The following is a 22,760-nucleotide window of genomic DNA, read 5'->3' as shown; positions in this document are numbered from 1 at the left end:
AAATTGATTCGATTAAAAAAGTTAAAATTTTTTTTTAAATTTTGAGTTAATTGAACCGCATTATTCAAGTAAACTAGAATAAATAATTTGAGTTTCGAGTTTAAATCAAGTTGAATTTTACAATTCAAATGACTCGAATAATTCGAATAACAATTAGTGTAAATACTTTTTTGTCCCTATCAAGTTTGAAAATGAGCAAATTAGTCTCTCTCTCAACAAAAATTACAAAAATTTTAAAATAATTTTTAAATTTCAAAATATTTATAAAAATTCAAAAAATTTCAAAAAATATATAAAGAAAGTTAAAAATTAAAATAAGTCAATTAATGATTCAAGTTTATCATATTAAAGTATCTTTTTATTATTATTTTGTTTTGAAAAAGTTTTCAAATATATATGGTTCCAAATTTATGTGTTATAGCATGGAATTAATTATACTCTAACAATATTTTAATTTGACATGTTTAATTTAACTCGAACAATTTCACTCGATTGGTTCGAGTTTAACTTGATTCGAAAATTTTCAAATCAAGTTAGAATGATAAAATAAGATTTGTTAAATTAATTAACTCAAAAATTTTTTATTCGATTTGATTGAACGCTCACCCCTACTCACTATCCATTAAAGAAAGGATTAGTACATCATTTGTTATTTAATTTTGGTTTTAATGTTTAATTTGATATATGAGATTTTAATCCCAATTTGATACTTGAGTTTGACTTTAACGTTCAATTTGATACCTAAGTTTTTTATTTGTGCCTATACTTTTTATTGGAGCACATGTGTCAAACTTTTATGGGATCATATGATGTCATTTCATCTAAATATCAAATTAAACATTAAAACAAAGCTCAAATATTAAATTAAGAAAAAAACATACATACTTAATTAAATATTGAAAATAAACTAGGAATAAGGAATTAACCCTTAAAATAAATAATTTTACGGGTAAACTATAAAGATAGTCACTTTTGTTTACCTTAGATTACATTTTAGTGACTTATGTTTGAAATGTTACGTTTTAGTCACTTACGTTATCGTTTTGTTACAAAGCGATCACTCTACCGTTAAGCTTTGTTACCTCTCTAACAGTGGTCCTACGTGGTAGTCCAGATGGGTTATAAATGCCAACTTGGATGTTCTACATAGTAGTCCAAATTAAATTTATTTAATTCAAAACTTATTTTCATCCCAACAAATGGACATCCAAGTTGGCATTTAAAATCTATTTGGACTGCCACGTAGGACTAACGTTAGGGAGGTAATGAAGTTTAACGGTAGAGTGACTACTTCGTAACAAAACGATAACATAAGTGACTAAAACGTAACATTTTTAAATATAAGTGACTAAAATGTAATCTGAAGCAAACAAAAGTGACTATTTTTACAGTTTACCCATAATTTTACTAATTTTCTAAGTGATTTTGAATTTTTTTCCAAAATGATGTGAAAATATTTGTTTTGCACAGTAAAGAAAAGAAAAATGAGTAAAATCAAAATTTTTCCTCTTCGTATTGCCTATTGATACCAATGAAAAAGAAAAATAAAAACTCATTTGACTAAGATTTGACTTAAGATTTCACTATTTACTGTTTCAGTAACATCATTTCACTGTATTTTCTTTCCACGATTTTCTCGGCCTCCAAACAGAAAAAAGGAACCCGATAACTAATAGAAAATCAGAAAACAAAAGGAAGAAAGCAAATATTATTTAATCAAAGTAACAAATTAAGATTAAAAATATTTGTGGGAATTTATATTTAGCAATTAGCATTATCCCCTCTGTTATTTTCTTTCACTTTATTTTTTCTTTCTTTTTTGTTCCTCTCTCATTTCTTTATTCCGTCTCCTCTCTTTCTCTCTCTTCTGCAACTCGTAATCAGATCATAGTTTACAATTTTCCTAAATCTTTCCCATTTTTATATTCCTTTTCCACTTTCCTCCCAGATTTTCTCTCCTTGCAAACACCTCTCTGCCTTCCCTTCCCCCATTCTTAATTGATTCTTTTTTTCTCTCACCTGTTCTTTTTTTGACTACTTTCACTACTTCAAAGTTTGTTGTCTCCGTATTTGCTTTAAAGTACTATTATTGAAATTTTGAAAGACATGTAATAGAGTGAAGATTGGAGTCAGTGAGATTCTCGTGATGATAGAGTCCCAACTTTTCGGAGATTGGGTGGATTTCGAGAGGTTAAAGTTAGGGTTCAGCTGTGGAGAGGAGCAACACGAGTTATTTGGATGGAAGGGTTTGGTTTTGAAAATGGATGAGTTTATTTTGAACATTTCTTAGGTGGGTTAGTTTTAATTTCTTTTTTGGATCCTTAACTTTTTGAGGGGCTTTAGGTGCTCCTTTTTTTTGGTTCAGTGAAGTGTAATTTCGCTTATGTCAAGAACGGATAGGATGGCTTCCGATCTTAGCAGAACCGGCCCCGTCGAAAGAGATGTCGAGCAGGTTATTTTATTTTATTTTATTGCCGATTTTCTTTGTAGTTCAGTTATTGAATTTGGTTTCTGTTTGTTGGATTGAATTTTTTCCTTTTGGCTTCCTGTTTCCTTCTGATTCTTGTTTGAAATTGCTAATTCGATGCTTTATATATGGGGAGGTCTTTAGGAGTAATTCAGCTGTTTAATGATTGTCCAGTGATGTGTATGAGTAAATTATGCATAGTTGTAGGATCAAGTAGAAAACATGGCGGCATTCTTCTTGTAGCTTTCTAGGGTGAAGTCCCATTAGCGATATTCAGCTTATTTTAACTGTAAGTTGCTCTTGCAAAGCGTTTCATAGTGAGAGTAAAGAGAGGAAGCCAGCTGATCTTGTTATTGCATTGTTTGAACGATCTTAGAATTTGCTATTTGAATCACCATGTGAGTAAAACCTGTATTGTGACCAAGGAATGGCATACAAGCACCCTATGTTCTAGGAGTGATGAAACTTTTAGGCATTTTATTATGGTGCTACCTTACTTGATAGACTCAAATCAACTTGAGTGATGATAATTCTCGGCTGATTAGTGTTCTCTGTTCACCATCAATGATTTTTCATATAATGAATACTGTTATGCCGTTGCATCTAAGGTATACTAACAACTCATTACATTGTCTTGTTTTTGACAAGCCAGTGATAACTACAATCTCATATCCAAGATATGCTACTTTAGATGGAGGAAGAGTGTAACAGACCGGAAATAATTTTGTCTGCTATGAGTAGTTTAAAACTTCTGCAGATTACTTCTTATTCTTGGGTAGTTGAAATTTAAGTACCAAGTAAATTGATATCTAGCAACAGATAAATAAATGGGACTTGCATATTTTCTATGTCACATCTATAGACACAAATTTTCCCTCTTGAGGATCTTTCATTTGTCTTTGGATCCTTGGAGATTGATCCAGGGAAAAATCTGATGTATGTATCTCTTGTTCAAAATAAGTTGGAAAAATGTATGGCTTAGATGCTGAGTGTTAGTATGCTTGTACAACAGTCAAGGTGGGAATTAATCTGAATTTGGCTTTGCTCAAAGGGAATTGCCTTTCACTTTCTCAGAATTCAGCTTCTTAGTGTGCCCAAATATTTATTTATTGTTGTATATTACTATTTCAGCCTTTTTCTCTTTCTGAATTTTGAAGAAATTTTTCCATAATTCTTTTTCCCCTTCTATTGTAATGAATATATATATATTTCTAAATGATATTATGATGCAGTGGATGTTTTTCCTTAATTTGTCATTCTGCTACATGTAAGCTTATCTTGGAGCTATAATTATGTCAAGTGTGCTAAAGCTGCCCAAGTTAGCTTATTGGATGCTCTTTGCAACAGGCCATTACTGCTCTGAAGAAAGGGGCATACCTGCTTAAGTACGGAAGAAGAGGAAAACCAAAATTTTGCCCCTTCCGCCTTTCAAATGTAAGTTTGGCTCAGTTTTTAGTCTCATGCTTGAAATTTTTAACATGATTCTTTAGAATATGTAGCTATTTTGGGGCATAATTTTCCTTGTATTCAATCAGCTTCGATGGAAGATTTGAATAACGTTTTACACGACTTTTAAGCCGAGAACAAGCATATTGAAAACTATGTTTAGCTATTTTAGTTAATGAAATATGGAATGACTAGTGATATATAGAGGAAAAGTGGGTTCAAAGATGTTGATAATATGGCTATTCATGGTGTCAATTTGGATAGTTAAAGCTAATTTTATTTGAATAGAAATGAGTCTTATTCTGCATGATAATTCTTTACTTTGTTTACAACTATTTGGTGCTATTTGTTTGTCTTTTGTAACTCTTGCTCAAATACTACTATAAAATTCAGGTTAAAACTGCTGGTAAGAAGACTTATTTCTGATTGCCAACTTGGGATACAAACTATCTATATTTGAACAACAATCAACCTATTCTGGATGATAACACATCATATTTATTTATAACCATGTGCTGTCACCTCTATGCTATCACAATTCACGCTAAAATGGATTTGGTGAGACTACAGTCTGATTGCCATCTGTAGAACTCGTCATCACTTGATTTATTACATAATAATAGTGGTTCCTTCATGACCCTTCAGTTTAAGATAATAAAAGAAAATTGAAGCTTACACATGCCATCACTTGTATATGCAAATCTATGGGATCATGTATTTTGTCAATATACCCTTTGTTGAAAATCTTGGTCTATAACTGCCTGAAATAGCATATGTTGCATTGAAAAAGCTTGAGACGAAAGCTTAGATTGCAAATGATTTTCCAGTTTATCCTTTTTTCTTGTGCTAGAAGCCTAATTCTTGATTGTTATTCCACTTTCAGGATGAGTCTGTTTTAATTTGGTTCTCGGGGAAAGAGGAGAAACATCTTAAACTAAGTCATGTCTCTAGAATTATATCTGGGCAGCGCACTGTAAGTGGTTTTCCGTAGAGATGGTGTATTATCTGTGCCTACTTTTGCCCTAATTCTGTCAATATTTAGAGAGTTGGTACATGCCTGATTAAAATGTAAAAGAGAAGTTTGTTTTGGCTGATATTGTTAATCATTATCCTTATCTCTTCTATGGCAGTATTCATTATTCATCTTTTATATGTAACAGTTATTTCCTTAAAGAAACTTGAAAACCAATTGTGAAAAGTTTATCCACACTGCTATAGAATATAACACAATTGCATGAAGTAGTGGGTAATGAGTTTTTGTAGGTCTCTTCTGTGCGTATTATTTTTACTAGTGGCGTTTGTATATTCTTTTTTGGTAGTCCTGTTTTCACCATTTATGTCTTGTCTTCAGGACACAGACTATATTATTAATTTTGATTTTCTGTTGGTACTGATAATAACTGGTCTATGTGATCTCCCAGCCTATCTTTCAAAGATATCCTCGGCCTGAGAAAGAGTATCAGTCTTTTTCACTTATATATAATGAGAGATCGCTGGATTTGGTAAGAATATGCCTCTTTATAAGCATGGTTTCTTGTTTGTCTGATTATTGTTTTATGCCTCCTTTCCTGTGCCATATACAAGCAACTAGAAGGTGTTCTTATTAGTATTAGTTTTTTTGGGAATAAAATTATATACTAGATTTGCAAGGATAAAGATGAAGCTGAAGTCTGGTTTAGTGGTTTAAAAGCATTAATCTCCCGTAGCCACCAAAGAAAATGGAGGACAGAATCAAGAAGTGATGGCATTCCTTCTGAAGCAAATAGTCCAAGAACATACACTCGAAGAAGTTCACCTTTGCATTCTCCATTTAGTAGTAATGATAGCTTGCAGAAGGTATAGTTTCAACCACTTCTGCAGAATCTGCTTTATAACACTGCAAGCTTGCAAATTTAGATGTGTTTTCTACTTAAATTCAGGATGGTAGGGATCATCTTGGCCTTCATAGTCCGTATGAAAGTCCTCCAAAGAATGGTCTGGATAAGGCATTTTCAGATGTATTATATACTGTTCCTCCCAAGGGTTTCTTTCCTCCTGATTCTGCTAGTGGTTCGGTTCATTCTTTGTCTTCTGCTGGATCAGATAGTGTACACGGTCACATGAAGACAATGGCTATGGACGCTTTTAGGGTTAGTCTCTCGAGTGCAGTTAGTTCATCAAGCCAAGGGTCTGGTCATGATGACGGTGATGCTTTAGGTGATGTTTTCATTTGGGGTGAAGGCACTGGGGATGGTGTTTTGGGTGGTGGACTTCATAAAGTTGACAGTTGTGGTATTAAAATGGATTCCTTTTTGCCTAAGGCTTTAGAATCTGCAGTTGTACTCGATGTCCAGAATATTGCCTGTGGTGGTCGACATGCTGCCTTGGTAACCAAGCAGGGGGAAGTTTTCTCCTGGGGAGAGGAATCTGGAGGTCAACTTGGGCATGGTGTAGACACTGATGTTTTGCATCCAAAGCTTATTGATGCCCTTAGTAATACCAATATTGAGCTTGTAGCGTGTGGTGAGTACCATACTTGTGCTGTAACACTTTCAGGTGATTTGTACACATGGGGTGACGGCATGTATAATTTTGGTCTTCTTGGTCATGGAAATGAAGTAAGTCATTGGGTGCCAAAACGAGTGAATGGACCCTTGGAGGGCATACATGTCTCGTCAATCTCTTGTGGCCCCTGGCATACAGCTGTAGTAACCTCTGCTGGTCAATTGTTTACTTTTGGTGATGGCACATTTGGCGTTTTGGGTCATGGAGATCGTAATAGTGTCTCAATACCAAGGGAAGTGGAATCCCTAAAGGGGCTCCGCACTGTGAGAGCAGCTTGTGGAGTGTGGCATACTGCTGCAGTTGTTGAAGTCATGGCAGGAAATTCGAGTTCTAGCAACTGTTCCTCGGGGAAGCTATTTACGTGGGGAGATGGGGATAAAGGTCGTCTTGGGCATGGTGATAAAGAAACAAAACTTGTTCCTACTTGTGTTGCTGCTCTTGTTGAACCAAACTTTTGTCAAGTTGCTTGTGGACACAGTCTGACAGTTGTCCTTACAACATCAGGGCATGTATACACTATGGGAAGTTCTGTTTATGGCCAGCTGGGAAATCCCCAGGCTGATGGAAAGGTTCCTACCCGTGTTGAAGGAAAGCTTTCCAAGAGTTTTGTTGAGGAAATTTCTTGTGGTGCTTATCATGTTGCAGCTTTGACTTCCAGAACTGAAGTCTATACTTGGGGGAAGGGAGCAAACGGTCGATTAGGTCATGGGGATGCTGATGATAGAAACACCCCAACTTTGTTAGAAGCTCTGAAAGACAAGCAAGTCAAAAGTATTGCTTGTGGCACCAACTTCACTGCAGCAATCTGTCTCCATAAATGGGTTTCCGGCATTGATCAGTCCATGTGTTCTGGTTGTCGCCTCCCCTTTAACTTCAAACGAAAACGTCACAATTGTTATAATTGTGGACTGGCCTTTTGTCATGCATGTAGCTGTAAGAAATGTCTCAAGGCTTCAATGGCTCCTAATCCCAACAAACCCTATCGAGTATGTGACAATTGTTTTAATAAGCTGAGGAAAGCCATTGAAACTGAGGCGTCATCGCAATCTTCTGTAAGTAGAAGAGGAAGCATAAATCAGGGGACTAGTGAATTTGTTGATAAAGATGATAAGGTGGAATTCAAAACTCGTGCACAACTTGCTAGATTTTCGTCAATGGAATCATTAAAGCAAGGAGAAAGCCGATCAAAGAGGAACAAGAAGCTAGAATTTAATAGTAGTCGAGTTTCGCCAGTTCCAAATGGAGGCTCCCAGTGGGGAGCACTTAATATTTCTAAATCTTTTAATCCGGTATTTGGATCATCCAAGAAATTTTTCTCAGCTTCTGTTCCTGGATCAAGAATTGTTTCTCGTGCAACATCACCAATATCAAGACGTCCTAGCCCTCCTCGTTCAACTACACCAACTCCAACTCTTGGAGGCCTCACCTCTCCAAAAATAGTTGTTGATGATGCTAAGAGGACCAATGATAACCTTAGTCAAGAGGTTGTTAGATTAAGATCTCAGGTATTATGCCTTTTGCAATTCTCATTGCTCTTGTGGAGATTTATTTTTTGTGTTTCATTTCTTAACTAATGTTCCCTTTGATTGCTGTTGTGCTCCTTGTATTTTCCTATTTAAATTTTGCCTACAAATTGCTAAAAGATTCAAAAGGAAAAAAAAATCATATTGATTAAAAATGAACAAGTGATTTGAAAGCAGCAGAAATCCTAACGTAATCATTCTTAATAAAGGTAAGAATTAATATAATAAATTTTTTGACCAAAAGTTAAAACTTTTTTAATTTTTAACTTTTCAAGAAACAAAACCTTTTATATTCAGACACGTTTTCTTTTTGATTTTTTTGAGCAAAAAGAAAAGTTGCAAAATATGGTGCCAAATGATACCTAAATAAATTGCAGTGCCCTACAGGGTTTACATTTTACAGTTTAATGTGTCTTTAGCTAAGGTGAAATAAGCTTGATAAAGAATTTGAAAACATTATATTGTGTCATTGAACTGTGAGAGTGGTTAGATCATGAGAACCCATCTCGCTTAGTGTTTTAGATGGTAAAATTGATATTTGTTGGACCTAGATAACAGATGAGCATGGATTATATATTTCTGTTCAAAGCAACTGTGTGAATGCATCAAAAAAGGTGCCTCTGCTATGCACTGTAATAAAGTCTTATTTTCAGAATAATGGTCAAGATATGACTTCCTATTTTACAATAAATTCTGCAAGCTCTAAGATTTCTCTCACAGATAATATGTCAACAAATGAGGAAGGAGTAAAATCTAAGAGCTAAAAATGGGCTGGGAAAGTAGATGATATTTTCTAACTTTTGCAGGACATTTTACAGTATAGAAGATCTACTCTTGTTTTCTTTATTCTGTAAGATTGTTTAACTTGCTTCACAGGTTATTCAGTGCTTATGCTTTTATGTCTTACCATTCTTTTATCTCAGGTGGAGAATCTTACACGTAAAGCACAACTTCAAGAAGTTGAGCTGGAGAAAACAACGAAACAGCTGAAGGAGGCTATAGCAATTGCAGATGAGGAGACTGCAAAATGCAAAGCGGCAAAGGAAGTAATCAAGTCACTTACTGCCCAAGTAAGATGGATTTATGTTTGTTTGTTATCCATGGATATTTATATTCATAAAACTTCATCTGTTATCTCTGAATTGCAATGTATTAGGAGTGATTATTGCTTTGAAATACATTTTTTGTCCTCTGTTCTTTTCTTAGCTTTATCAAGTCATTTTCCCCAGTTTTTATACTGTGGTTTCCTCTTATTTATATCTGAATCTCTCTGCTTACCATAATGCAACAAACTTAGTGCCATGGTCCGAAAAGGAAGCCTCAAATTTCTGATTGGCTGTGTTCTACTGTTACACTATTTTCAGCCAGTAAGGCACATTTTGTAGGACTAACAGCAGTGCCAAATAGGCTAAAATGGGTAAAATACCTTGTAAGTTGGTCTGGACGGTGACATTAGATACCAAGCTGGCTTTGGGGGATACTAGCAATGTGCCACGAGGATAGTGGGCACCTGTTGGACTGGATAGGATGTCATGTCTTGATAGGGAGCCTTGAATCCCTCATTGGCTGTGTATAGAGTTCAATTGAACAATTCACATCATTTTCACTTATGGGGTTTCATTATCTGGAATTTAATCATGAGGCCCAATGGGTCTGAAGTAGAAATATTTTGCAGGTTGTGGTGGACTGTGACTCTGAGCATGTCACGAGATCACAAGCATGCCCAAGTTCGATTATACTACACTTTTAGTGGATTATTTTTCCTTGTTTTCTGGTTTAACAGATGGCTGGCCTGTTCTGCTGTTGTAAATCAAGACAAAATTAATTTTGAATAATTAGCTTCTGAAATCTGAATCCTTCTTCTAAACTGCCACTAATATATATCATTTTTTCAATTGCATATTAAATGCTTTTGTATTAAATGTATTAGCCATGATGCATGGTGTTACCGGTGCATTACATATTCTTTATTCTGCTCTATTGTTTATATACTTTCTCAGTGTATCACTAGAGTTAGTTAAGTGATTAGTTGGACATTCAATATTTTAATAGTGTCTTTTGACTGATGTGGATGATAATTTATGTGAACAGTTAAAGGATATGGCTGAAAGATTGCCTATGGGGGCTGCACGGAGCATCAAATCACCTTCATTTACTTCGCTTGGCTCCAACCGTGCTTCCGGTGATGTCTCTAGTGTTTCAATTGACAGATTGAATGGTCAACTAGTGTGCCAAGAACAAGATTCAAATGTATTGAACAGCCAGTTGCTTTCTAATGGATCTAGCATTGCGAGTACTCGTAGTTCTGGCCATAACAAACAAAGCCATATTGAACCAGCAACAAAAAGTGGAGGTAGAACAAAAGAGAGTGAATCTAGAAATGAGAATGAATGGGTTGAGCAAGATGAACCTGGTGTGTATATAACACTTACCTCGCTACCAGGAGGTGCCAAGGATCTCAAGCGAGTTCGTTTCAGGTATGTGTTTTTACTACTCTCTTTGGCAGTTCTAGATTTTGTAGAAAATCAATCTGAAATAATGGGGAAGTGGGAGTGGTTTGATGGGGAGGACATTTCTGCTTGTAGTAAGCAAATTCAAGTAGGATGACTTTAAGTGTTCATAAACTAGCCTGATGTCAGATGTTTGGCATTATCTAAGCATGTGAAAATCAACTGATATTCATGCTTGGCTTTGAAGAACGGGTAAGTGAACATAATCTTTGAATTTTACTCCTAAATGCATCCCTAAGTGCTAAGCTTGTAACCCGTGTTTTTGGCCTCTGAACTAAGTGAATGGGACTAAATTGAGTGAAAAGCTTGTTGATATGATTTAATTTAAACTACAACGCTAACACTCCTATTTCCTCACCCACACCCAGACACATTTAATGGCCTGGAAATAACCATGTCTGTTTAGACTACCCTTGATTTGTGTAACCATCCAAGGTTGAAGAGAAATAAATGGTTTATGAAACTTTAAATGCAGTAAGAAGCGGTTTAGCGAGAAACAAGCGGAACAATGGTGGGCAGAGAACAGAGCAAGGGTATATGAGCAATACAATGTGCGCATGATAGACAAATCTAGTTTTGGTGTTGGGAGTGAGGACTTGGCTCATTAACACAGTGAAATAACCATATGTACATGTAAGTCTTTGGCAAGGTTGCAGTCCCGATTATTGGGATGATCTCAGTGGATCATATTATGTTCGGCTTTCCATTGTTCATCAAGAGTTGAGGGAAGCAGAAATGGCATAAGTAGAGAGTTCGGATTGGGTTTTCTTTTATTTTTCCCTCCTTTATGATATATATTTCAGTTGATTTTACTTCAATTTTTTTTTTTTGCTTATAACGTGCCATTTGTGGTGTGTGGGAGGGATTGAGGGTGGCAAATGTAAATTCTTAGTAGTTTGTTGGCTCTGTTTGAAAGCAGCTGCCATGTAATGTAAATTCATAAGCAAATGAAATCTGCAGGAAAGAAAAAGCTATACCAATTTTCTTTTGATTTATATAATAATAATATGAGTCCTGGCTTGTTAAAAAGATCGTAAACCATAGTACTTTTGTGGGCTGAAGTATACAAATTTGTTGTATTGTGGAGTAGTAGTTTAATTTCCGTAATAACTTAACTGTCTACTTCTTGAATTTTATTTTTGTAAGGTACCGGAACTTGCAGCTGAGTAGTTGGTACTGCTATTTACTGGTTTTTAGATAAAAACAAAATTATTGATGATAATCCATATCAGTAGGCAGACATAATCTTGAACTTCATCTTTACCATTGTTGCCAAACTCTCTCACTTCAATTATTGATGGTAATTTGGAGATTCGATTCATGGAGGTTTTGAGTAAGCTACTAAAGTAGTGTTAGGTAGAGTTTGAAAAGTACTTTATAGGTGAAAAGCTTTTTTCAAGTTATAAACAATGCTAAGGAAGTGTATGTTAGACTGACTAAAGGAAACCGGGATGAGTGGATGTGGATGCTAACCATAAGCTTGAAGAAAACACCAATGAGTGCCAGTGGAAAAAGGGATGTACCAGCGTCTCATAGGAAGGCTTGACATTGCCTTTGCAATTTGTGTCTTTTCCGGGGTATTATTAATTTTACATATTTTAGTATATTAGTTAGTAATAAATTAATTCATTTATTTATTTTGAAAAAAAAAAAGCTTATTTTGAATATGTCTTATCTTTAACAAGAGTTATTACTTTTTTTCTAATTTCAAGTTTAAAATTGTATTAAATTCTTTATTTCATATTTAACTCTTACAATGCATAACTCATAAATAAAACTTTTTCCTCTTCTTATTACACCGGTAACCAAGTGAAGCAGTAAAACGGTGGAGATTTTCACTGGTGTATATTGGATAGGGTTTATTTCGGAAATTGTATATTTCTATGGGAAAATTTAGTAAAATGAAAATGTGCAGACATTGAGACGATGGCTAATGGAGTGTGAAATAATGTGCCTGAAGAGAGTGCTTGAAGAACATCCTATAGAATTATTTTGTGATAATAAAAGCAACCATATGAATAGCCAATAATCCAGTTCAACATGATCGCATAAAGGATATCGAGATGAAGATGCATTTCGTAAGGAAATACTAGAAATAGAATATTGTGCATTCTTCTTATAACCACAAACAATAGTTGGCTGATGCTATGAAGTTCCAACAGAGAAACAGTGCGCCCACAAGTGCAAGTATTGAATAGCTTGCTGCTGCCCGCTCCACTCTAATGCTGTTATAACCTAGACAGGGTTACTGGTCATAGGTTCTGGCTAAAGCGCTTAGGTTGTTTTATCTGTATGGATACAATTCTTTGATATTGAATACTAATATCTTCTTTCGGAGGGAAGAAAAAGCCTGCTAATTGAGATAAATTTCAAATCAGGCCTTTTCTTGCTATTCCTTCACAAGCATTTATTCTCATTCACTGTTGAAGTAGATATTGATGGCTGCAAACCAATGGAGAGTGGGCGGAGCAATGGTGAACTGATTTACTTTTGGACTGATTGGTGGCTTGCCTCGTGCAACCTCTCATTCATCTTACTGCAAAGGTTACTGATTAATTTCAGATGGCCAAGGTAGATATATAGAACTCGGAATATACATGTCTTTGCTCATCTTCCCATGGATATATGCGCATGTTTGTATATCAGCAAAGTCAAAGTTTGAATTGGTGCAACTCTTTTGGAAATGCTCCTCAAATATATGATACTACATTTACTTTAGGATAATCATGGGTGGCCTAAGCTCTCGAGTATTTCAGTAACAATGACTCCTCCTGAACATAGCATTACCAGAGTCAGGGTAAGCCTTCCTCCGGGAACGAGCTCTGGCAGTTTAACTGATGTTGATGGAGTGGAGTACCGATCTGACCAAGACATAGCTGCAGGAAGTATTCCAAATAATACCAAGACTGGCCAAACACATGCAACATTTTGTCACTTTACAAGGCAAAGGAATTTAGGCTTTTAATGAAAACTAGAACAGTTTATTGTTGTTTCCGATGCAAGGTACGAAAATCCTTTGCGATTCAAATCTTAAACTTATTAATTGTTGCATTGTAAGTGTGATTATATGAATCCAGTTGTAGTAAACCTTAAGTTCTCAATATACAAGTGGAAAAGCATATTTATCTTAAAACTCTGTCTCATGGATTCGGCAAAAAGTTAGATATGAGCATATCTCAAGTATATTTTTTATAGATTTTGACGGTTCCGCAAAACAATGAGGTAGAACAAAATAGCTTAAATTAGTTAATGTCCAAAGCTTGGGAAAAAGGTGCAGAAAGTGCTTTAAACTAGAGAGTTACCTCCATATGTTCCAGCAAAATCCAAGGCTTTAAAAAATATCCCTGGGTCTAGCAAAGCAAGTCCTAGTGGTGGAATTAGTGTAAGGAGATAGGGCTGAGGCCTATTCTCACCGGCCGGAAGTTTCAGCACTGAAATCATTGGAAAATAAAATTAGCAAAAATGGGTAGTTTATGCATTATAACAATGACATATGTTGCATTGAAATTAAGCTGAATAATGTTGTGTAGTATACATATTCAAGTAACATAAGCTTCGAATTGAAGCCAATGTGGGACAAGCAGTAAGATATTGATGCATGTGAAATCATTGACAATATCCAAGGAAAACTTACAATCAGCCAGGAAATCAGAAAGTCCCAAAACAAATCCAATATATGATGTTGCAATTGCAAGAAGTGAGAACACCTCAATTATTGGCTGCAAATTCGTTTCAAACACCCCCAAAAATGGTGTCAATTACAAACCCCTTTGAACCTGAAATTTTTTTGGCTGAAATCCATTAAAGTACAATGAGCTTACTCCAATAACTCCACTATTACTAGCTCGCAACTGTTGCAATGGATCTACCATCTGATCGGAGCCCGTGCCAAGACTTGAAATAGATCCTAGAACAACAGCGTCCCACACAAGAAATAAACCAAGCGGTATTGCTGTGCCTACAACAATAGCAGTCCTGCATTAAACAAAAGATTTTATCATAAGGACACAAACAGAGAGATCAGTTGACAAACAAAATATTGAGAAGAAATAACACAAATGTTGTGCCCCCATTTGGCAAAAAAATCAGAATGGAGGGGGAATGGAAAGGAATAAAAAGAACCTTAATGATAAGATCTGTCACCTTACTTTTGACATGTTTCCTTCAAGATTTGTGCAGAGAACCGGCACAACATTCTGAATCACGTAAACAAATTAGTTATACATTGGATTTTACTAGGATGGAGATCCGTGCCGAACTTGTAAGGTATGGTTGGTGTCCGTACCTTGCAAGTTAGGTACGGATTTCTGCAACTATACGAGTATATGTTAATGATTTTACCTGGTAAACAAATGATAGTGCAATTATCGGTATACTCATAGGAACAGCTTCAAAGTTAGCTTTAAGAAGAGCATCCCACTCTAGGCCTCCACTTGCAACAGCCTAAGCCAAAAACAAAAAACATCATTTTCTTAGTGAAATGTGCAAAGACTTGACACAAATCCATCAGATATATTTAAGAGCAAACTCAGTGAGAGAGGACCTAATTAAGCTATAAATAATGAAAGTTAAGCGATATTGTTGATAAAAAAGTCAGGGAATTACCACAAGAGCAGTGAAAGAAGCGATGATTCCGAATACAAGAACTCCATTAACAGCACCAATAAAGCGCTGGCTACAGTTGAAACACAAGTCCAAGTTAATCTTAATCTGTTCATTCTAAAACAAAGAAATATGGAAGTACATTTTTAAACTTACAAGGAATAATTTTGGCAGAGAAAAGAAATGTAGGGACGATAGTGTCAGTAATCCCATATTGCTAACAATTCTTTATAACTCAAGGTTTGGCTTCATGTATATATCTATTATAAAAAGATGAGCATTTTGGTACTTGAGCTTAAATTTGGTGATGCAAATAATTTTTTATTGAGATAATTACAATAACTATTATTTTATTTGCATCTGAACTAGTTTATTTGAATAACATAACTTTCAAGAAAGTTTTGTAAGCAAACTTAAAAAGCCTTGCTATCAAATAGTTTAGCACGTTCGTAAGCACATCAATGAGTAATGACAATTTCAACTTATGTTACTTGAATACAGATGTGAGTGTCAGTTACAGGTATATGTTCAATTTTTTAAGAGCATTTCATGTTTTTGAAGGGTTCTTGGAGGATCATACGCCCATACTCATGTCAGAAAATATGAAACAACACCAACCTTCCAAAGTAGCAAATGCCACCAAAGACCAAAGAGAACAATGTTGCACTCTCCCATCTGCAAATCGAAGGCTGTCATCAAAACCTAAAACCACATAGGAACAACTGTTTGATACATTAATCATAGTAGAAGCGTGGTATCATGATAAGTTGGTTAGAAGCTTAGAACTCGTACAAGGGAAGGCCAAGATAGTTTGTCAAAATATCTGAAGAACGAGCCAGATAGGCAACAAGAAGGGCATAATGTATAAATATGTATGACCAACTGCAAGACAAGCAGACAAAACAAAACAATAATGACTTCAGACAACTTAAAAAGCTGCAAAAATTTTATAAGGTGTTTGACAAACAATTTCAAACCAGATAAGATAAATCAACACAAAATTTAATTAAGTTGACTTTTCCATTATTCATTTATAGACATAAAGCATGCATTTGATATTGTAAAATGTACTTGCTAATATCAAATTTATGACTTTTCAGCCTACCAAGCAATTTGAACTCCAACTGGTCCAAGAGTTCTCCTGGCCATAGATACCTGAAATATGCCATATGGAAATAGGAATTAATTGAATTTAATTAAACTAATGGTAAGCTTACAAAAGATCTAACCAAAATGTGATCTAAGCAGACTTGGTTTCAAGGAATGATAGAGTGGCATATAGTTTACATACATACCAGTGAAACACCACCAGAACCCAGTTCACACATTGTGTTGACATTTACTTCAGCAATGAGCAGCCCAGTGGCAACCTGGAATGAATGGTTGCCTTAATAAAAAAGTATAGAGATGAAGAACAGAAACGAAAAAACGGAAAGAAAGAATGTTGTATATCACCATGAAAAACCAACAAAGGATACAAGCAACTGCGGAGGCCAAAAACCCAGAATCTTGTGTCACTGCTGGAATGGCCAGGATCCCTGCACCCACCTATAGATTGAACCAACATCAGGCAAACAAATCAATATTTATATATACATACACATATATGTATGTATACGTAAAAACTCAAACAATGGCAGGAGAGCTGATACAATGAAGGGCATACCGTGGTACCCGCCACCAGGAATATTGCACTGGATAAACTTCCTAGAGGGGATCATAGAACCCAAAAGTCAAACATATCATTAAAATTTTAAAGGGTAATTAAAAGGACAATATATATATACCAGGTTCTCTCTTGAGAGTGGCTTGATTGAGGTTTGAAAAAAGCCTTTCAAATTCGTATTCTTGAGGCTGATTATCAGAAGACTGTCTCTGGGAGGAGCACTTGAAGGTTTTGAAAGGAGTAGGAAGCTGGTGATGAGAGTGGTGGTGAAGTCTGTTTCTGAGCAATGATTTTGGGCACAACAAGTTGTGGGTGTGCAAGAGTAGTCGAGGCCTTGCACGAGAGATAAGGGAAGTGGGCGTTTGCAGTGGAATAGTCATAGAGATGGACATTGTTTGTGTTTCCCTTTCAGAGCTTAGAGTCAGCTGATTGAGCTTAGTTACTAGGCAGTGTCATTATCGCTCCAACAATATAAGCAGAGACATGGTTCAACTGATGAAAGCAAAGGACGACGCTTGTTCTCTCTGGATAACGTGGGCCATCCTATTCCATTTCCCATGCCATAGTATAAGTAAAAATAACTACGCTTACAATTTTTCTCAATCCATTTAAACATCATCTTAACTTAAGGTCATTTGTCATTTGTCAATTTTTCTTATCCTCTGAGTTAACAAATAATTTAAAATTATAAAAAATAAAGTAAAATTAAAATAAAAAATACTTAAAATTTTTTAAAAAATAGCATGAAATACTATGAATTATTATGCAAATTGTCATATTTAAAAATTTAACATTTTAGTTAATATTTTATTAAAAAATCATTTGTCTTTTTTAAAAGATTAATGGTCAAATTCTTTTTAAAAGGTTGATAATTAAATTTAATTAAAAAATTATATTGACACAAGATGTAAACATTAAAGGTTAAATTTGATATTATGTCTAAAGAGTTTAATTAACTGTCTTTAAATTATGCTATTTATTTGAGTTAAATATTTAAAAAATTCAAATTAATGGGATAAGAAAAGTAATATATGTTTGAGTGAAGAAAGGGAAGATGAAGGAGGAGAAATTGGGAAGAGAGAGAGGTAATATATTTCAAATTAATGGGATAAGAAAACATAATATATATTAAATGTTTTTCATTTATATTATGAGTATGATATTTTAAATATATTTTTATGTAAAATTTTTAATTAATTATTTCAAATATCATTATGTTTATATGTAAAATATTTTAAGTATACATATAAAATTATATAATACTAAAATTTACTATATTCATGATATAGATTAAAAATAAATATTGCATATGCATAAACTTTTTTTTCTTTCTAAAATGGCCTATTTGATCAATAAACAAATTATTTTTAGCATCCAAATATAACACCTTAAAACATAATTCCGATATAAAAAAAATAGACATAATGAACGATTTAACCTTTAAATTTCATCATTTTCTACTTTAGTATTTAAAATTTTTAAAATGCATTTTAATACTTAAACTGTCATTTCATTCACCGACTTAGTCCTCGAAATCCTCCTCTCCCCATCTCCCCACTATTCTCTCTTTTCTAAAACTCTCCCCCTACGTTTCTAACCGGAAAGATTCCTCATCTGATCACGTGATTGATGGTATTGTTTTTCATTTTTCCATTTTCATTTGAACCTTCGGATTAAAACCTGTCTTTTATCATTTTGCAAAACAATTGCTTGGTAACATTATCTGTTGGAACTTCTTTAGCTAGCAATAAACCTGGAAATCAAGTACTAAATTATGTTTTATAATTCATCACCAAAAAAAATCCAGAAGAAAAACTGGTATTATTTGCTGGAACTTAAACACAAAGCCGAAAGCAGTTGGAGACAGGGAGGAAGTTAATATGAAAGAATGCCCTTTGGTAGCCGAATGCCATCAACACCAGTTTGCCCTTGGAAACCGAAGGAATCAGCATCAACTGGCCCTCCATCTCCAAGCATCAGCTGGGAGTTGATGCAGGCAAGATAGGCCTGGAAGCATGGAAGGCGGCCTTGGAACAGATGGGTGAAACAACATGTATATAACACACTTTAAACATGATTATGATATTTGAAGAGGTAGAGTTCTGCTTGAATCAATCCCAACAGATGATAAAAGCTTGGTGCAAATTATGCATAGACCATGGAAGCCAGAAATTTAACTTTATGCATATAGAAAGACAGTCATGGAGATAAAATCCCCAAAATGTAGATTTACTTCAGATAATGGTATCATACTAAAATTACAGAAGAAATAGGGTACAAGGGACACAGGTAAATTATGTACTTTGCATCAATAGACGTTATTCATTCATTGTTCTAGATAAGCTTTCATTGTTCTAGATAAGCTTAAGTTCAATACCACTGAATTTAGTAGTCTAAATCCAAATTAACATAAGACAGTTACATTTATTTAAAACCCGCATTCGGTATCCTGATATCCTTTCCTCTACAATCTCCAGTCACCTGAATAAATAAATAAATAAATAAAGATAATATTACTACTAATAAAACTATACCACCACCAGGCCTATACAACAGGAAAAGAGCATAATGAAATTCCCAAGTACGAATCGAAAACAGAGAAACAGAACAAGAAGTAATGTAACTTCGTATAAAACAGAAAAAGCAACAAGATTATTGATAGTGAAAGCTAACACGAATTTCCCCAAAAGTAAGGGACCACGGTTAAAATTTGTGATAATAAGGTTTTTGAGATTCAGATGAAGAGTTACTCTTTCTGTAAGAGGGATAGAGGTTATTAAGCTCTAATGCTACATATAGATGAGGCAAAATTATAATACTAGAATGATTTTGAAAATCAAATCATCCAGCGTTATCGGGACAGCTCCCGATGTAGTAGAATTTAATCAAATTTATAACCAAACTATTCGTTTCCTTGTTTTAGTTTCTAAGTAACACTAGCAAAGTCATGTATTAGGCAAAGAACTATGGAAAGATTATTCAATTTTTCATATTCCCAAGCCTACAAAATAGAGCAACCTAGAACCTAATGACATATGCCATTATCATGCCTCCATTTTACTAATTTCCTTAACATCATCTCTTCAGGTTTTATACTATTACAGCTTACAATTAACCAAGGTTGGCAATTTCTTTTATCCATCCAAAGATGTAAATTCTATTTGTTAGTCATCATTGCGCTCGAGTTCACTTATTTTCCAATCCTCGAATTTATTTTCCAAACTGTTATAATCCTCACTGAACCCTCAAGTTCATCCTTTTGCTCATTGCATACTTCATGCACTATCCGAACTCCATAGGCCTCGATTTGTCCCCTTTCCCCCATATCTCATCCTACCTTATCCATTACAATTGTCCACAAAAAGTTATCCCTATCAGATAAACATAGAATAAAGATGGTAAACAAGATCAAACATTTGAAAAAAAAAAGATCCTAAAAGCTCAATCTCCTTAGTTTATACTCTGGGAAAAACAATTGCCATACAAGCAAGCATATCGATGAAGCAACAACATGCACATGCAACCGCACATTGAAAGGAAGAAAAAAATGGAGAACTGTTAAACCAAATCAATCCCAACAAAAAAAACCTGGCAACTTAAGCATCAATCCACAGTTCAAAATTCAATTTTGTTGAACCAAAGACAACCCAAATAATCAATTTGCTTGCCAACTCTTCATAATTTGTGAAATGAGTTTCAATCCCCAACTATGAATTATGACGAAGTTCATTATCCGAAGGCTTAAATGAACCCCATATCCAAGAACAAATGAGATTCCATGAATGAACACTACTTTTTAAGGTCCATAAAAGATCAACCCATATTTTCATTTAATCACCTACAGTAAGAAAAGAAAACAAAATTAGGAATGGGATTGAGCTTTAACCTTAAGCGGTGGAAGTACAACCGGCGGGAGCATCGCCAATAACCTTGAAATCCTGTAACTCCTTGAAATCCATCCATGGCTTGTCCCACACCTTGGCTTCATAAACTTTCGTCTTGTCACCATCCATCGCCTCCAATGTTATGTAATACATAGTCCCAGAAACCACTTGTTGTTTTACATTCGTCACCTTCTTAAACTGCAGCATCGTATTCTACATTTTTTACCCCCCCCCAACCCAAAAAAAACCCGTTAATCGACAATAAAGTTTAGAGAATTGACATGTAAATTCAAATTAAAAAAAAAAGTACCCCTTTCTTGTTGTGTTCATCAACAGCAAAACGAGCGAGGTTTTCAATCTCCAGGCTATTGGCGCTTCCATCGACCTGGCTAATTCCACCCAAAGTAGCCATTTTTCTCTTTTCTTTGCGTTTTTTTTCTTTTTTCTGAGGATATGATTTTTATTATATGTAATTCAGTAATTCCGATATCCAAGTGTCGTATTTTTATAGAAGAAAAAAAGTCAGCGAAATGACAAAAAGAGATGCTTTTGTTTCAGTATCCTTTGCGTCTAGTAATTGGTGGAGATCGACGCGTAACAACTATCCAGCATCGGTAGAGCTATATTTTCCACGCTTTTAAAATTGTTGGTTTAATTTTAGTTTTGATCCCTGTTAAAAGTTAAAATTTTAATTTTATATTATCAGTTAAAACTTACTAAGGATCAAAATTATGGCAAAGTAATTTATTAAAACTCGAGTTTTAACGTAGTAGATACAATTTTTCCCCTTTACAGTCTGATAATTTACATTTTTAATTTTCATCAAATGTTGATAAATTAAATCATTTACATTAATTACAATATCTAATTTTAACATCTCATTAGGATAATATCTTCAAAATTTATCCATGTATTGGTGATTTTTTTTCCGTACAAAACCATTAGGGCCCAAAATGTCAACATAAATAGGTAGAGTAGATATTATCAGAATTGACTTGATATAAATGGGTTAAATTATTAAGGATGGAAACTTAGAGATATAATTTAATAAAATTAAAAAGTTGAAAATGCGGAAGAAAATGAAAACTACCCATTCCAAACATTATTAATTTATTTCTGAAATTCCGTGGGTGGAAATTACATTCCTTAACGCGTAAGCCATTTAAAAGTCAAAAAATCTAGAATGAATGAATAAATTCAGTGAGCAATCCCAATGGTCTGTCTACTTAGCTTCAGCCGTAAGCTTCGTGACTCGTGAAGGAATTTGAATCCTTAAGATTATAAGCTGTCTAATATTCCGCCATAAACCCTACCAACAGCTGAATTTACATAACTGTTATGATGACTCTACAATTAAATTAATTAATTTACTATTAAATCTACTATTGAACTTTCAAAATTTTCTACTTTCATCATTAAACTTAAACCATTAATATGAATTTTTATTGGTTTAACTTTTTAATTTTATACATTCTATCAATTTGATTATAAATTTAAAATATTCAACAAATAGCCCTTATTGTTTACAATTTTTTTAAATTTTAGTTTAAATTCTAAAAATTCAATAAATTTAGTCATCAACATTTACAAAATAACAAATTTTATGTCTCTTTTAGCCTTTGAATTGCATTGTTTGTAAAAGCATTCCAAAACGGATAGAAAAGTTAAATTTAGTTAACTTTACTAATATGGCAGTCCACATGAATGTCATATCACCAGTTAATTAAAAAAATTAAAAAATATATAGAAACTTATAGAATATTATTTAAAATTTAAAAAGTATTTAAATTTCAAATATATTTATATAAATTATTAAAATCTCAAAAAGAATATATAAAATATAAAAATGGTAAAAAATAAAATATTACAAAACTGTCATTTCTAGCAGTTAAAAAAAAAAAAACCTTTCTGAGTTTTCACTATAGTCTTTTTCTGAAATAAACAAAGCTCTCATTTGTTCTATCCTTAGGAGTCGCCATTATTAGCGTCAATATTGGTGGCTTCTTACCATCACGACGTCGATGAAGTTTCAAATCTAAAATCTTGAAATATCAATGTCGACACCAATAGCTTCTTCCAACTAAGGTTGAGACGAATTTTTCAAATCCAAAATCCAAA

At 34.1% G+C, this 22,760-nt stretch overlaps 3 protein-coding genes across 3 annotated transcripts; 1 reads left to right on the top strand and 2 right to left on the bottom strand.

Moving 5' to 3' along the window:
* Positions 1–1,627: 1,627 nt before the first annotated feature.
* LOC108456859 (PH, RCC1 and FYVE domains-containing protein 1) lies at positions 1,628–11,519 on the top strand. Its single transcript, XM_053018970.1, has 9 exons — positions 1,628–2,452; positions 3,815–3,901; positions 4,797–4,886; positions 5,335–5,415; positions 5,555–5,749; positions 5,833–7,962; positions 8,904–9,050; positions 10,072–10,457; positions 10,966–11,519. The coding sequence occupies exons 1-9, from the start codon at positions 2,384–2,386 to the stop codon at positions 11,096–11,098; spliced, it is 3,318 nt and encodes a 1,105-aa protein (XP_052874930.1). The 5' UTR covers positions 1,628–2,383; the 3' UTR covers positions 11,099–11,519.
* Positions 11,520–12,477: 958 nt separating this feature from the next.
* On the bottom strand, positions 12,478–17,335 carry LOC108454486 (uncharacterized). Its single transcript, XM_017752960.2, has 14 exons — positions 16,880–17,335; positions 16,759–16,799; positions 16,548–16,640; positions 16,388–16,462; positions 16,198–16,247; positions 15,885–15,974; positions 15,711–15,767; positions 15,096–15,165; positions 14,832–14,933; positions 14,634–14,686; positions 14,312–14,465; positions 14,125–14,209; positions 13,793–13,921; positions 12,478–13,396 (listed from the first exon to the last, which is right to left on the bottom strand). Exons 1-14 carry the CDS (start codon positions 17,148–17,150, stop codon positions 13,215–13,217), a joined length of 1,452 nt encoding a protein of 483 aa, XP_017608449.1. The 5' UTR covers positions 17,151–17,335; the 3' UTR covers positions 12,478–13,214.
* A 1,717-nt stretch (positions 17,336–19,052) lies between these two features.
* On the bottom strand, positions 19,053–21,233 carry LOC108454118 (cysteine proteinase inhibitor-like). The gene is made up of 3 exons (XM_017752442.2): positions 20,953–21,233; positions 20,645–20,855; positions 19,053–19,239 (listed from the first exon to the last, which is right to left on the bottom strand). Exons 1-2 carry the CDS (start codon positions 21,052–21,054, stop codon positions 20,646–20,648), a joined length of 312 nt encoding a protein of 103 aa, XP_017607931.1. The 5' UTR covers positions 21,055–21,233; the 3' UTR covers positions 19,053–19,239; position 20,645.
* Between the last annotated feature and the right edge of the window lie 1,527 nt (positions 21,234–22,760).

The sequence above is a fragment of the Gossypium arboreum genome, chromosome 9 (assembly GCF_025698485.1).
Source record: "Gossypium arboreum isolate Shixiya-1 chromosome 9, ASM2569848v2, whole genome shotgun sequence".
In the NCBI taxonomy this organism is placed as follows: domain Eukaryota; kingdom Viridiplantae; phylum Streptophyta; class Magnoliopsida; order Malvales; family Malvaceae; genus Gossypium; species Gossypium arboreum.
The sequence above is the reverse complement of the archived record's forward strand: the minus strand, read 5'-3'. Positions and strand labels throughout refer to the sequence as shown.